General features: G+C 44.8%; 1 protein-coding gene across 1 annotated transcript; it reads right to left on the bottom strand.

Annotated features, from left to right (window-relative positions):
- Positions 1–12,569: 12,569 nt before the first annotated feature.
- On the bottom strand, positions 12,570–14,205 carry LOC137312899 (probable G-protein coupled receptor 139). The gene is made up of 2 exons (XM_067979276.1): positions 14,160–14,205; positions 12,570–13,468 (listed from the first exon to the last, which is right to left on the bottom strand). The coding sequence occupies exons 1-2, from the start codon at positions 14,203–14,205 to the stop codon at positions 12,570–12,572; spliced, it is 945 nt and encodes a 314-aa protein (XP_067835377.1).
- Positions 14,206–14,420: the final 215 nt, after the last annotated feature.

The raw sequence follows: 14,420 nt of genomic DNA, 5'->3' as shown, positions 1-14,420 counted from the left end.
TTTCTATTCTTCCTACCAAAGTGAATAATTGCACATTTCTGCAGAGTACTCCATCTGCCAACTTCTTGATAATCTTAAAATTAGAGCTAAGTCATTTATGAGCAAAATAAGGCTGCAGTTTTTCACACAAAGGGTGGTGGAAATCTCAAACTCACTTCCCCGAAAGGCTGTTGATGCTGGGGGTAATGGAAATTTTCAATATTGAGATTGATAGATTTGTGTTGTGTGAGCGTTGAAAGGGATATGGAGCAAAGGCGAGTAAATGGAGTTGTGGTACAGATTAGTCCTGATCCAATTGAATGGCGAAAAGGCCAATTCCATTTCATGAACCCAGTCACTGACACCAATCACCTCCAGTCTAATTTAAAAAAAACCTACAGTCACTGAAACCTACCTCCTCCTGTCTAATATAAACCAACCCCAAAGCCACTGACACCAATCTCCTCCTGTCAGACACAAACCAACCCCACAGCCACCGATACCAATCTCCACCTGCTTGTTGTAAAACAATCCAAGTTACTGAAATCAATCTCCTCACCTCTGAACTAAACCAACCCCACAATCACTGAAACCAATCTCCTCACCTCTGATTTTAACCAACCCCACAGTCACTGATACCATTCTCTTCCAGTCTGATATAACCCAACCCCACAGTTACTGACATCAATCTCATCCACCCTGATATAAACCAACCCCACAGTCATTGACACCAATCTCCTCCAGTCTGATATAAACCAACCCCACAGTCACTGATACCAATCTCCTCCTGTCTGATATAAACCAACCCCACAGTCACCGACATCAATCTCATCCACCCTGATATGAACCAACCCCACTGTCATAGACATCAGTCTCATCCTGTCTGATAAAAACCAACCCCACAGTCACTGATACCAATCCCCTCCATTCTGATATAATCCAAGCCCACAGACACAGACACGAATGTTATCCTGTCTGATATAAACCAACTCCATACTGAATGACACAAATCTCACTGAATGGTGGAACAGGGTCGAGGCGCTGAATGGCCTACTCCTGTTCCTAATGTTCCTATGGCACACTTGAAGTTTCTAACATTCCTCTTCACAGTTCTTGATGCTCCCTATGTTGGTGGTGTCAGGAAAAGTTGATTTTCTTCCCTTGGACCCAAGCTCAGGTCATTGCTCTGTATTGAGAAGAGCAATAGACCCAACACTGCCCCTGGGGGACACCACAGTCTGAAAAAACATCCATTAACCACTACTCTGCCCTTTATCCAAGTTCCCATCCACACTGATCCACTCCCTTTAATACCGTGAGCTTTAATCTTTCAACAATCCTCCTGTCCGGCATCTTATCAAACACTTTTAAACAACCCATCTTCACAACATCCATTGCATTTTATCACTACACTGTGTTATTTCCTCCAATAATCCCTGCTGTCTTTCCTGAATTAATCCATTTCATCACTACACTGTGTTATTTCCTCCAATAATCCCTCCTGTCTGTCCTGAATTAAAGGTCCAGTTTTTCCCCTCGATTTTGACATCAATCAGGTTTAAAAATGATGCAGAGTTTCAGCCAATGAGGGAGATCCGGGCTCAGCCCCGCCCACTCGCTGCCGCAAGTCCCGCCCCTCACACACTCCCATTGGTTGGGGGACCAACCGCCCGCTCGGTCCCCCAGTCCCACTCCGCTCCTCCTATTGGTCCGGAGCTCCCGTCAATCATCCGGGCAGTGTGAGCTGAGCATGCTCGGTGGTCGGGGCTTGACGCACAGATCTCTCAGCAACAGGTGAGAGATGGGCGGGGGGAGCGGGTTAATAAACCCCGGGGGAGTGGGGGGGTTCACAAACCCCGAGTGCGGCCCATGGCCCGAATATCAAACAGTGAACATTCTCCTCTCTCTCTCTGCACTCCGGGGGCTCCGGTTCAGATCAGACCCGAAACTCAAAACACGGCCCGCGGCTTCCGAGCATGCGCAGTGTCAGCGTCAAACCTCGTGACTCATCGAATGATGGAGCGTCTGGAAATGAAGGAGAAATGGTGATCGCTCAGGGAGCGTCTGTAAATGAAGGAGAAATGGTGATCGGTCAGGGAGCGTCTGTAAATGAAGGAGGAATCGAGATCGGTTAGGGAGCGTCTGTTAAGTGAAGGAGAAATGGTGATCGGTCAGGGAGCGTCTGTAAGTGAAGGAGAAATGGTGATCGGTCAGGTAGTGTCTGCAAATGAAGGAGAAATGGTGATAATTCAGGGAGCACCTGTAAATGAAGGAGAAATGTTGTTCGGTCGGGGAGCGTCTGTAAATGAAGGAGAAATGGTGATCGCTCAGGGAGAGTCTGTAATTGAAGGACAAATGGTGATTGGTCAGGGAACGTCTGTCAATGAAGGAGAAATGGTGATCAGCCAAGGAGCATCAGTCAATCAAGGGGAAGTGTTGATCGGCCAGGGAGCGTCTGGAATGACGGAGAAATGGTGATCTCTCAGGGAGCATCTGTAAATGAAGGAGAAATGGTGATCAGTCAGGGAACATCTGTTGATAAAGGACAAATCGTGATCGGTCAGGGAGCTACTCCAACCCTCTTGCAATAAGTTCCAACATTCCATTTGTTTTCCTGATTGCTCGCTGTACCTGCAAGTTAACTTTCAGTGTTTCTTGTACGAGGACACCCAAATCTCTCTGAACACCAACATTTCATAGTTTCTCACCATTTAAAAAGTATTCTGTTTTTCTATTCTTCCGACCAAAGTGAACAACCTCACATTTCCCTACATAATACTCCATCTGCCACCTTCTTACCCGCTAACTTAACCTGTCCATATCCCTTTGCAGACTCTTTGTGTCCTCCTCACAGCTTATTTTCCCACTTCGCTTTGTATCGTCAGCAAACTTGGATACATTACACCTGGTTCCATCATCTAAGTCATTGATATATAGTTTAAGTAGCTGAGGCCCAAGCACTGATCCTTGCGGCACCCCACTGGTTACACTTCCAGGTCATTAATATATCTCAAAAAAGAGTCACGGTCCGAATACCAAGCCCTGTGGAACATCACTGTACACTTCCTTCCAGTCTGTAAAACAACGGTTCACCACTTATCTCCACGTTCTGTCTCTCAGCCAATTTTGTATCAATGCTGCCATGGGCTTCAATTTTACCAACAGTTCCATTCGGTGGTACTTTACCAAACGCCTTTTAAATGTCCATGCACACAATATCGAGTGCACTACTCTCATCAACCCTCTCCGTTATTTCATTTAAGAACTCAATCATATTAGTCAGACATGATTTAACTTTTAACAAATCTATATTGGCTGTCATTTATTAACTCACATTCTTCCAAGTGAGAATGAATTTGTCCTGGATTCTGGTCTCTAGAAGTTTCCCACCACCGACATTCGGCTGACTGGCCTGTAATTGCCGGGTTTATCCCTCTCCCACATTTATGAACAGGGGTGTGACACTTGCAATCCTCCAGTCACCAGCCCCAGACACCACCCCCATATCCGAGGAGGATTGGAAGATTGTGGTCAGAGCCTCTGCTATCTATACCCTTACATCCCTCAGTAATCCAGGAGGCATCCCATCTGGACCAAAATACTTTTTTACTTTGAGCACTGCCAATCTTTTAAGTACCTCCTCTTTATCTATTTTTATCATTTCCAATATCAGTACTACCTCCTCCTTTACTGCTACAATGGCAGAATCCTCTTCTCTTGTGAAGACGGATGTAAAGTACTCATTTAGTACCTCAGCCATGCCCTCTGCCTCCACAAGAAGATCTCCTTTTTTGTCCCTAATCGACCCCACCCTTCCTCTGACTCCCCTTTTACTATTTTTATGTTTATAAAAGACTTTTGGATTCCCTTTTATGTTAACCACCAATCTATTCTCATACTCCCTCTTTGCACCTCTTATTCCCTTTTTTAGATATCTGTACTTTCTTTATTCAGCCTGGTTCACGACTATATTATGAACCTTACATTCGTCATAAGCCTCCTTTTTCTTTTTCATTTTATTCTCTATCTCTTTATTCATACAGGGAGCTCTAGCTTTGGATGCCCTTCCTTTCTCTCCCGTAGCGATCTGTCCACTCTGGACCCGAACCAACTCCTCCTTCAAGGCCTCCCATTGTTCAATTACTGTTCTGCCTTCCAATTATTGATTGCAATCCACCTGGACACGATCCCTTTTTAACTCACTGGAATTAGCCCTCCTCCAGTTAAGTATTTTCACATTTGTTTGTTCCTTGTCCTTTTCAATAACTATTCTAAACCTAATGAGATTATGATCACTGCTGCCCCACTGAAACATGCTCCAGCTGCCCCATTTCATTCTCGATACCGACCCCACTGCTGTACTCACATTCACTCTCTCACGCACTCTCACATTCACTCTCTCACATTCACTCTCTCACATTCATTCTCTCACAATCATTATCCCACATTCACTCCCTCATACTCTCTCACCTTTTCACTCATGGTTTAGGACCAATGAAAGATGATGCGATGGGTTTGGATTTCTGCACAGGGAGGAGGGAGAGTGTGTGGGATGGGTGATTTACAGCTTTGGGGAGCAAGAGATGAAAGAATGTTCCATATCAACATGAATTGTCTGTTCTGAATTTCTATCCTGTATTTACAGTGACGACTTTTATAAAATCTTTTTACAGAGTAATAGAAGGGGAGGATTTGCAGGCAGGAAACTCAAACCAAAGATCACGTCAAGATCTGACAGAGTCATTTGATTCATCAGGACCTGAATATCATCGGCCTTTGAATGTGGAAGGAGAAATGAGTGTCTGTTCCGTCTCTGGGAGAAGATTTCAAACAGCAGTGTGAGTGGAAAAGCACCGAGACACACACCCGAGTGAGAGTGTTCCAGTGCACTGACTGTGGAAAGAACATTATCCAGTTACACAGCCTGAAAACACATCACACCATTCACAGATGGGAGAAACTGAACACGTGTTCTGTGTGTGGACGAGGCTTCAACTGATCGCCCAACCTGGAGAGACACAAGGACACCCACACCAATGAGAAACCGTGGAAATGTGGGGACTGTGGGAAGGGATTCAATTACCCGTCACAGCTGGAAATTCATCGACACAGTCACACTGGGGAGAGGCCGTTCACCTGCTCCGTGTGTGGGAAGGGATTCGTTCAGTCATATGATCTTCTGATACGCCAGCGCACTCACACTGGAGAGAGACCATTCTCCTGCTCTGTGTGTGAGAAGTTATTCATTTGGTCTTCCAACCTGCGAGACACCAGCAAGTTCATTCTGATAACAGACCTTTCAATTGTTCTGACTGTGAGAAGAGGTTTAAAGCAAATGTCATTTGCTGGAACACCAACGCACTCACACTGGGGTGAGGCCGTTCATCTGCTCTGCGTGTGCGAAGGGATTCATTCGGCCATCCACCTTGTTGACAAACCAGCGAGTTTACTCTGATGAGAGACCTTTTAAATGCTCTGGCTGTGGAAACAGCTTTTAAAGCACAAACAAACTGCTGATAAACCAACGCACTCACACTGGGGAGAGGCCGTTTAACTGCTCCGTGTATGGAAAGGATTCACTCGGTCATTACAACTTCTGACGCACTGGAGAGTTCACTCTGTTGAGAGACCTTTTAAATATTCTGACTGTGATAAGAGATTTAAAAGTACAAACGAACTGTTGGAAGATCAACGCACTCACACAGGGGAGAGATCGTTCATCTGCTCCGTGAATGGGAAGAGATTCACTCGATCATCCCACCTTCTGTCACACGAGCGAGTTCACACTGGGCAGAGGCCGTTTACCTGCTCCGTGTGTTGGAAGGGATTCACCCGGTCATCACACCTTCTGTCACACGAGCGGGTTCACACTAATGAGAGACCGTTTAAATGTTCTGACTGTGAGAAGTGGTTTAAAGGCAGAAACGAACTGTGGAGTCTTGAATGTAGGGCATGATTGGCAAATTTTCAGACGACACAAAAAATGGCCGTGCAGTTGATAGTGAAGTGGATAGCTGTGGACTCCAAGAAGATAACAATGGTTTGGTGGAGTGGGCAGAAAAGTGGCAAATGGAGTTCAACCCGAAGAAGTGTGAAGTAATGCATTTAGGGAGGGCAGCAGTAAAAAGGAATAGGCAGTAAACGGGAATATATTGAGAGGGGTAGATGAAGTGAGAGACCTTGGAGTGCATGTGCTCAGGCCACTGAAGGTGGCATGACAGCTCGATAAGGTTGTGAAGAAGGCATACGGAATGCTTTCCGTTATTAGCCGAGGTATAGAATACAAAAGCAGGGATGTAATGATGGAACTGCAAAAACGCTGGTCAGGCCACAGCTGGAGCATTGTGCACAGTTCTGGTCATCACATTACAGGAAGGACGTAATTGCTCTGGAGAGAGTGCAGAGAAGCTTTACAAGTATGTTGCCAGAGCTTGAAAATTGCAGCTAAGGGGAGAGAATGGATAGGCTGGGATTGTTTTTCTTGGAGGAGAGGAGGCTGAGGGGAGAATTGATTGTGATGAACAAAGTTATGAAGGATCGAAATAGAATAGACAGGAAGTAGCTGTTCCCCCAGCGGAGAGTTCGAGAACGAGAGGACATAGATTTAAGCTGATTGCCGGAAGGATTCGAGGGGACATGCGGAAAAAAATCGCAGAGGGTGGTGAGTGTATGGAATTCGCTGCCCGAAATGGTGGTAGAGGCAGGGACCCTCAGCTCTTTAAAAAGTACCTGGACCTGCACCTACAGTACTGTAAGCTGCAGGGATATGGACCGGGTACTGGAAGGTGGGATGAAAATGGGCACCTGGTTGTTCTTCGAGCCGGCGCGGACAGGATGGGCCGAATGTCCCCCTTCTCTGCTATATCTTTTCTATGGTTCTCTGGAAATGAGGGAAGGGGGGTGGATAGCTGACGAATTAGTGGACGGTTCGTTCGGTTGGTTTCACTTTTCCATTGGCGGATGTTGTCTTCTTGTTCGGAGTGGACGGGTGGAGGAGATCTCGTCACCTCAGACAGCTGGAACAGCCCAGGCTCACTACTGCACAGGATGGGTTTTGCAGCAAAACCTCGGCCAGGCAATGGGGGTGTGGATTAAATACGATTCACCCTCCCTTTTTAGGTCTTGTTGTGTCTTATTTCCTCCCCCTACCCCTCTTCAAACTCTTCCTCGATCTTTTCTTTTCAATGCTAAGCAAAAAAGTCCAAGAGAATATATAGAAAATTGCCCCAAACGCAGACCTCTTCTTCCACCTTCTGTGATCTGTTTCTTGATAAAACCACCCCCATGCAATCGAGGTTGGGATGAATCTGAATGAGTCAGTCAATCTCCCTCCTTCCAGGTAGATGTAGTTTGCCTTTATCCTTTCTCTTCCCTCTCCCCTCTCCTCCAACCTTGAGAGGAAAAAGGCGGATCTCCTTAAACCCATCTCTTTGACTGAGATTTTGATCACCCCTCCTAATATCTCCTTCCTTGGCTTATCTTTTTCCTCGCCCCACCCTGAAGCCCCTCAGGATGTTTTTTTTTCCACATTTAGCGCGTTGTATTATACAAGTTGTTGTTGCTGTTGTATTAACTAGGCCTGAATATTAAAATATTGAATAATAAAAATGGTACTGGGAAATTCGGATTTACCTTAGTACTGTAATATTAATAGAATATAGTTCATCGATTGAAATATATTTCTAAAACTTTAATTAGCCTCCCCCTCAGCTTTCTTCCATATTCTCTAATTTATCCATTTATCTTTTTAATCTTGTTTTTTTGTGTCTGTCCCATCCATTTCAGGCCACATTGCTTAAAATCTCGACCCAACTGTTTGCTTCAGCTGAGCAATCAATGAGCTGATTGCCAGCTTTCAAAAAGAGCTGTGATTGGTGGGGATGATTTCATTGTTTGATATCAGAATGGGTTGCTGTGCGCTCGCTGAACTGCGAGGGTGAAGAAGGGTTAGTCCAGGGAAGGACGGTGGTTCAGGATGTGTAACGCAGATACAAGCCGAGAATAAGTACTGGGAAACTTTGCTCAATTTAGGTTTGGGTGTTGAAGAAAAAGTTTCAGGCCTCTTGCTCCCCCCTCAAAATAATACCATTGAGATTCGGTGTTGGAGCAACTTCCTTGCTTTTGTATTAATAAAGCCCAGTGTCCCATATGTTTTTTAACAGCCTTCTCAACTTGTCCTTCCACCTTCAAAGATTAGTCCACTACTGCTCCAAGTCTCTCTTTTCCTGCACCACTTCAAAATTGTCCCATTTAGTAGATATTTCCTTTCCTCATTGCCCCGACCAAAATGCATCACTTCTCACTTCTCCATGTCCAATTTCAGCTGCTATCTGTCCGCTCATTTCCCCAGTCTGTCGATGTCCTCCTGAATCTGTTACTATCCTCGACGTTGTTTACTACATTTCCGAGTTTCGTATTCTGCAAACTTTGAACAGATTCGGAAAATAGAAGTGCATGGGATTAAAGGGACGTGGTTATTTGAGCACATTATTGGCTAAGGGATAAGGTGCGCACAGTAACAGTGAACGGATGTTGATCTGACTGGAGAGAAGCAGTGGGGTCACCCAAGCATCAGTATTAGGATAATTGCTTTTCTTGTTATATAGAAATAACCTGCACTTATGTTTCAGTCGGACAATTTTGAAGTTTGCGTGTAACACAAAACTTGGCAACGTAGTACATAGTGAGGAGGATAGTAGCAGACATCATGAGGAGACAGACAGACTGGTGAAATGGGTAGACACATAGCAGATGCAATTTAATGAGTGTGAAGTGATGCACTTTGGGAGTAATAACATGGCGAGGCAGTATAATCAAAATGGGACTATTTTGAGTGGGAACAAGAGCAGAGGGACAGGAGTCGGGGAATATTCCAAATCTATGAAGGTCTGAGGGCAAGTTGATAAGGCAGTTAAGAAAGCGTATGGGATTTTTAGCTTTATAACTAGAGGCAGACAGTAAAAAACAAGGAAGTCAAGCTAAACCTTTATAAATCACTGGTTAGGCCTCAGTTGGAGTATTGTGTCCAATTCTGGGCACCTCACTTTCGGACGGATGTTAAGGCCTTGGAGAGAGTAGAGAGGAGTACAGACTAGTCAAGCTGGGGTTGTTCTCTTTGGAGCAGAGAAGGTTAAAGGGGAGACAAAACAAAGGCATTCAAAATGATGAAGGATCTTGATAGAGCAAGTAGGTAGGAGCTGTTTCCTGTGGCAAGTGGGTCAGTAAAAAATGTCAAAGATTTCAAAAAATTGGCAAAAGAACTAGAGGGGAAAAGAGGAGAATTTTATCACCAGCTGAAAGGGCGATGGAAACAGTTGCCGGAGGATGTTTGAAAAGGCAATTGGACATGTAGTACAAGCCAACTAAATTGCTGGGTTAGGGTTGCGGATGTAAATTAGAAGGCTCATTCAATGAACAGGCACAGGAACGAAGACGCCGAATGGCCTTCAGCTCTGCTGTTAGAATCTAAGATTCCATTAGTCTATGATCACCTCTACACCCGCCCCATTAACACACTGATCACAGACACCGACAGTCCTGGGATCACCTCTATCTCATGCCCCCTTAACACACTGATCGCAGACACATACAGTCCCGGGTTCTCCTCTACCTCCCGTCCCATTAACACACTGGTCACCGACACCTACAGTCCCGGGATTACCTCTATACCCGCCCCATTAACACACTTATCACCGACACCTACAGTCCCGGGATCTCCTCCACACCCGCCCCATTAACACACTGATCACCGACACCAAAACTCCCGGGATCTCCTCTACCTCACGACCCATTAACACACTGATCACCGGCACCAACAGTCCCGGGATCTCCTCTACCTCCCGCCCTTTCACACACTGATCACCGACACCTACAGTCCTGGGATCTCCTCTACCTCCCGCCCCATTAACACACTGATCACCGACAACTACAGTCCTGGGATCTCCTCTACCTCCCGCCCCATTAACACACTGATCACAGACACCTACAGTCCTGGGATCTCCTCTACCTCCCGCCCCATTAACACACTGATCATCGACACCTACAGTCCCGGGATCTACTCTACCTCCCGCCCCATTAACACACTGATCACAGACACCTACAGTCCCGGGATCTACTCTACCTCCCGCCCCATTAACACACTGATCACCGACACCTACAGTCCTGGGATCTCCTCTACCTCCCGCCCCATTAACAAACCGATCAGGGACACTGACAGTTCTGGGCTCTCCTCTACCAGCCCACGCCCCATTAACACACTGATCACAGTATGTAAAAATAAAATAATTAATGAAGTCAAATGTAGATCCCTTACAGTCAGAAACAGGAGAATTTATAATGGGGAGGAAGGAAATGGCAGAGCGATTAAACATATACTTTCCTTCTGTCTTCACGGAAGGGGAAACCAATAACTTCCCAGAAATGCTAGGGAACCAAGGGACGAGTGAAAAGAAGGAATTAAAGGAAATGAGTATTGTAAAAAAAAAACAAGTGCTGGTGAAATTAATGAGACTGAAAGCCGATAAATCCCCAGGGCCTGATAACCTGCTTTCCGGAGTACTAAAAGATGTAGCCATGGAAATAATGGAGCATGAGTTGTCATCTTCCAAAATTCCATCGATTATGGAACAGTTCCTGCGGATTTGAGGGTGGAATATCTCACCCCACTATTTAAAAAAGGAGGGAGAGAGAAAGCGTGAACTATAGACCGGTTAGTCTAACGTCAGAATTAAGGAAAATGCTCGAGACTATTGTAAAGGATATGATAACAGGACAGTTAAAACATGTCAACGGGATTAGACAAAGTCAACATGGATTTATGAAAGTGAAATCATGTTTGACAAACCCACTGGAGTTTTTTGAGGATATAACAGGTATAACACATAAGGGAGAACCAGTGGATGTAGTTTATTTGGATTTTCAGAAGGCCTTTGATAAAGTCCGAAATAAGAGATTAGTGTCCAAAATTAAAGCACATGGGATTGGTGGTAATATATTGGAATGGATTGATAATTGGTTAAAAGACAGGAAACAGTGAGCATGAATATATTGGTCTTTTTCGGTGTGGCAGGCAGTGACGAGTGGGGTACCACAGAAATCAGTGCTTGGACCATAGCTGTTTACAATATGTATCAATGATTTTGATGAGGGAACCTAATGTAATTTTTCCAAGATTTCTAACGACACAAAACTACGTGGGATCGTGAGTTGTGAGGAGGATGCAAAGAGGCTTCAAGGCGATTTAGACAAGTTGAGTGACTGGGCAAATATATGGCAGCTGCGGTATAATGTGGATAAAAGTGAAGGAAGTAAAAACAGAAAGGCAGAGTATTATTGAAATGGTGATAGATTGGGAAATGTTCATGTACAAAGGGACCTGGGTGTCCTTGTACATCAGTCACTGAGAGCAAACATGCAGGTGCAGCAAGCAGTTAGGAAGGCAAATGGGATGTCGGCCTTCATTGCAAAAGGAATTGAGTATAGGAGCGAGGATGTCTTACTGCAGTTATACAGGGCCTTGGTGAGACCACACCTGGAGTAAAGTGTGTAGTGTTGGTCTCCTTACTTAAGAAAGGTTATAGTTGCCATCGAGGGAATGCAGCGAAGGTTCACCATACTGACTCTTGGGATAGCAGGACTGTCAAATGAGGAGAGAATGAGTCGACTTGGCCTGTATTCACTGGAGTTTAGAAGAATGAGAGGGGATCTCATTGAAATAGGTAAAATTCTGACAGGGCAAGGCAGACTGGATGCAGGGAGGATGTTTCCCCTGGCTGGTGGGTCCATAACGAAGGGTTACAGTCTCAGGCTACGGGGTAGGATATTTAGGACTGAGATTAGGAGAAACTTCTTCAATGTGAGGGTGGTGAACCTGTGGAATTATTTACCGCAGAAGGTTGTTGAGGCCAAGTCACTGAAAGATTTAAGAAGGAGCTGAATAGATGTCAAGACAGAAAAGGCATCAAGGTGTCTGGAGAGAGAGCGGGAAAATTGTATTGAAATAGATATTGAGATCCGCCATGATCATATTGAATGGCGCAGCAGGCTCGAAGTGCTCCCAATTTCTAAGTTTCTATGTTTCTCCCGCCCCACTCACACACCGATCACCGACACTTGCGGTCCTGTGATCTCTTCTACCTCCCTTCCCATTAACAGACTGATCACTGGGACCTACATTCACGGGATCTCCTCTGCCTCTCACTCCATTAACACATTGATCACCGACACCTACATTCATGGGATCTCCTCTGACTCCCGCCCCACTTACACACTGATCATCGACACCTACAGTGATGGCATCTCCTCTACGTCCCGCTCATTCACACGCTGGTCGCCGTCAGCTTGTGTTGCTGTTTACTTAATTACCTTTTAATTTATCCCATATGGACAAATATCTCTTGCGATAGGTGACCACATATTATTTTACAACGTGTCCTTGCATGTGATGCACACTTTGACAAGATCTGTAAAATGAGTCCATCAATAGCTTCAGGTTATAAACGTTTCAGCGATTACATAAATACCCAGTGTTTGCAGGACCACAGCCTGTCGGAATGACACAGATCTCACTCTGCAGTCTTCAGATCTTCGCACTATTTAATGAATTGAACAATCACAGTAAAGGGATATTTCACCACGTTCTTCAACTGCTCTCTGAATTTAGCCTGGGTCACGGCATAAATACAGGTGTTTGTGCAGCAACTCAGGAGCTGGAGCATAAATCCCAGTTCTTGTACAATTGGATGTAGAATTACAGACGTATAGTTCAAATACAACAATCGTCGATTAATAGAATAAAACATGAACACCACCCATAACACGATAAAGTTTCCTGATATAACGAACAGTAAAATCATGGATTTCCTGCGACTCTCCATCTCTGGGTCTCTTGGACTGTCCCCACTGATGTGACCCCGGAGTCTCCTGCGGGCTCTGCTGGCCACTAAAATGTGTCTGACCGTTAAAACATTGAGGAATACAATCAGAATAAATGGGATGCACGGGGTGAGGATATAATGAAGGAGTTCGATCACTGCCCATACCGGTGACGTTGAAACACCCGTTACTGCAATACAAAACCAAGGGCTATTGGAAAGCAGATATTGACCTTCGAACATGAAGTACCAGAAAATGTTCTTTAAACAGCTCAGCACACTCACTGTTCCTAAAACCACAGTTGCCGTTTTCTTGGTGCAATAATTAGTTTTCAGCTTCTGGCAACAAATGGCCACAAATCGATCAAAGGTGAAAGTGACGGTGAACCACACAGAACAGTCCGTGACTGCATAAAGCAGGACGCCGTGGATATTACACACGGGAATATGGTCTAGAAAAGTGAACTTTGAACGATAAATAATGGGAATCTGCCTCAATATCAGATCGATGATAACGACCAGTAGATCCGCCGCTGCCATGGACACCAGGTAGCGACTGACACATTTGGAGAGACCGCACTTTCCACGAGACAGGATCACAATTGTCAATAAATTAACTGTAAGGAAGCGAAATAAAAATGGAAATTCAAATCAAGCTGGGACCCTCTGTAAACAATAATTAAATCTCTGGAACCAACATAAATACTAGTACAGCCTGTGGATCCCCTATAATTACTAGTACAGTCTCCGGATCCCCTGTAAATAATAGTACCGTCTCTGGATCCCCTGTAATTATTAGTAAAGTCTCTGGATCCCCTATCAATATTTGTACAGTCTCTGGACCCCCTGTAATTATTAGTACCGTCTCTGGATCCCCAGTAAATATTTGTACCGTCCCTGGATCCCCGGTATATATTAGTCCAATCTCCGGATCCCCTGTACATTTTACTATCGTCCGTAGACTCTCTGCAAATATTAGTGGCATCTCGATACACCACTGTAAATACTGACACACCTCAAGGGCCCCTTAAAAACAGACTCACGCTAGGGCTCCCTGAACATAAAAACTCACTCCCAGGGACCCATTGTAAATTAACCCTCACACCTAGAAAATCCCTGTAAATATATTTAGTCTCCATGTTCCCCCTATCACTCTATTTCCCGTCCCACATTAACCCTTTAATTTTACGGTGGATATAGAGGCTTACCGGAAACTCGAACAACAGAGAGTATTGCACAGGGAATGATAAGAACAGTAATGCAGTGGAACACGGTTTATAGAATTATTAGTTAGATCTCGATACTTACCAGGAACACCGACAGCAGCGAGGAGCGGATAGTATATTAGTTGCATACTCCGAAGCATATAATATGTCCGCCCCACAAATGACATTGAACCATAATATACATACAGATATTGAAATATCCAGAATGGACTGTCCCAATCTATTGTTCTAAAATTCCGACCCTTTGCTGTAACATTCCAATCTATTGTTCTAAGATTCCGGCCCATTACTGTAACATTCCAATCTATTGTTCTAAGATTCCGACCCATTACTGAAACTTTCC

Source organism: Heptranchias perlo, unplaced genomic scaffold (genome assembly GCF_035084215.1).
Source record: "Heptranchias perlo isolate sHepPer1 unplaced genomic scaffold, sHepPer1.hap1 HAP1_SCAFFOLD_44, whole genome shotgun sequence".
Classification (NCBI taxonomy): domain Eukaryota; kingdom Metazoa; phylum Chordata; class Chondrichthyes; order Hexanchiformes; family Hexanchidae; genus Heptranchias; species Heptranchias perlo.
The sequence above is the reverse complement of the archived record's forward strand: the minus strand, read 5'-3'. Positions and strand labels throughout refer to the sequence as shown.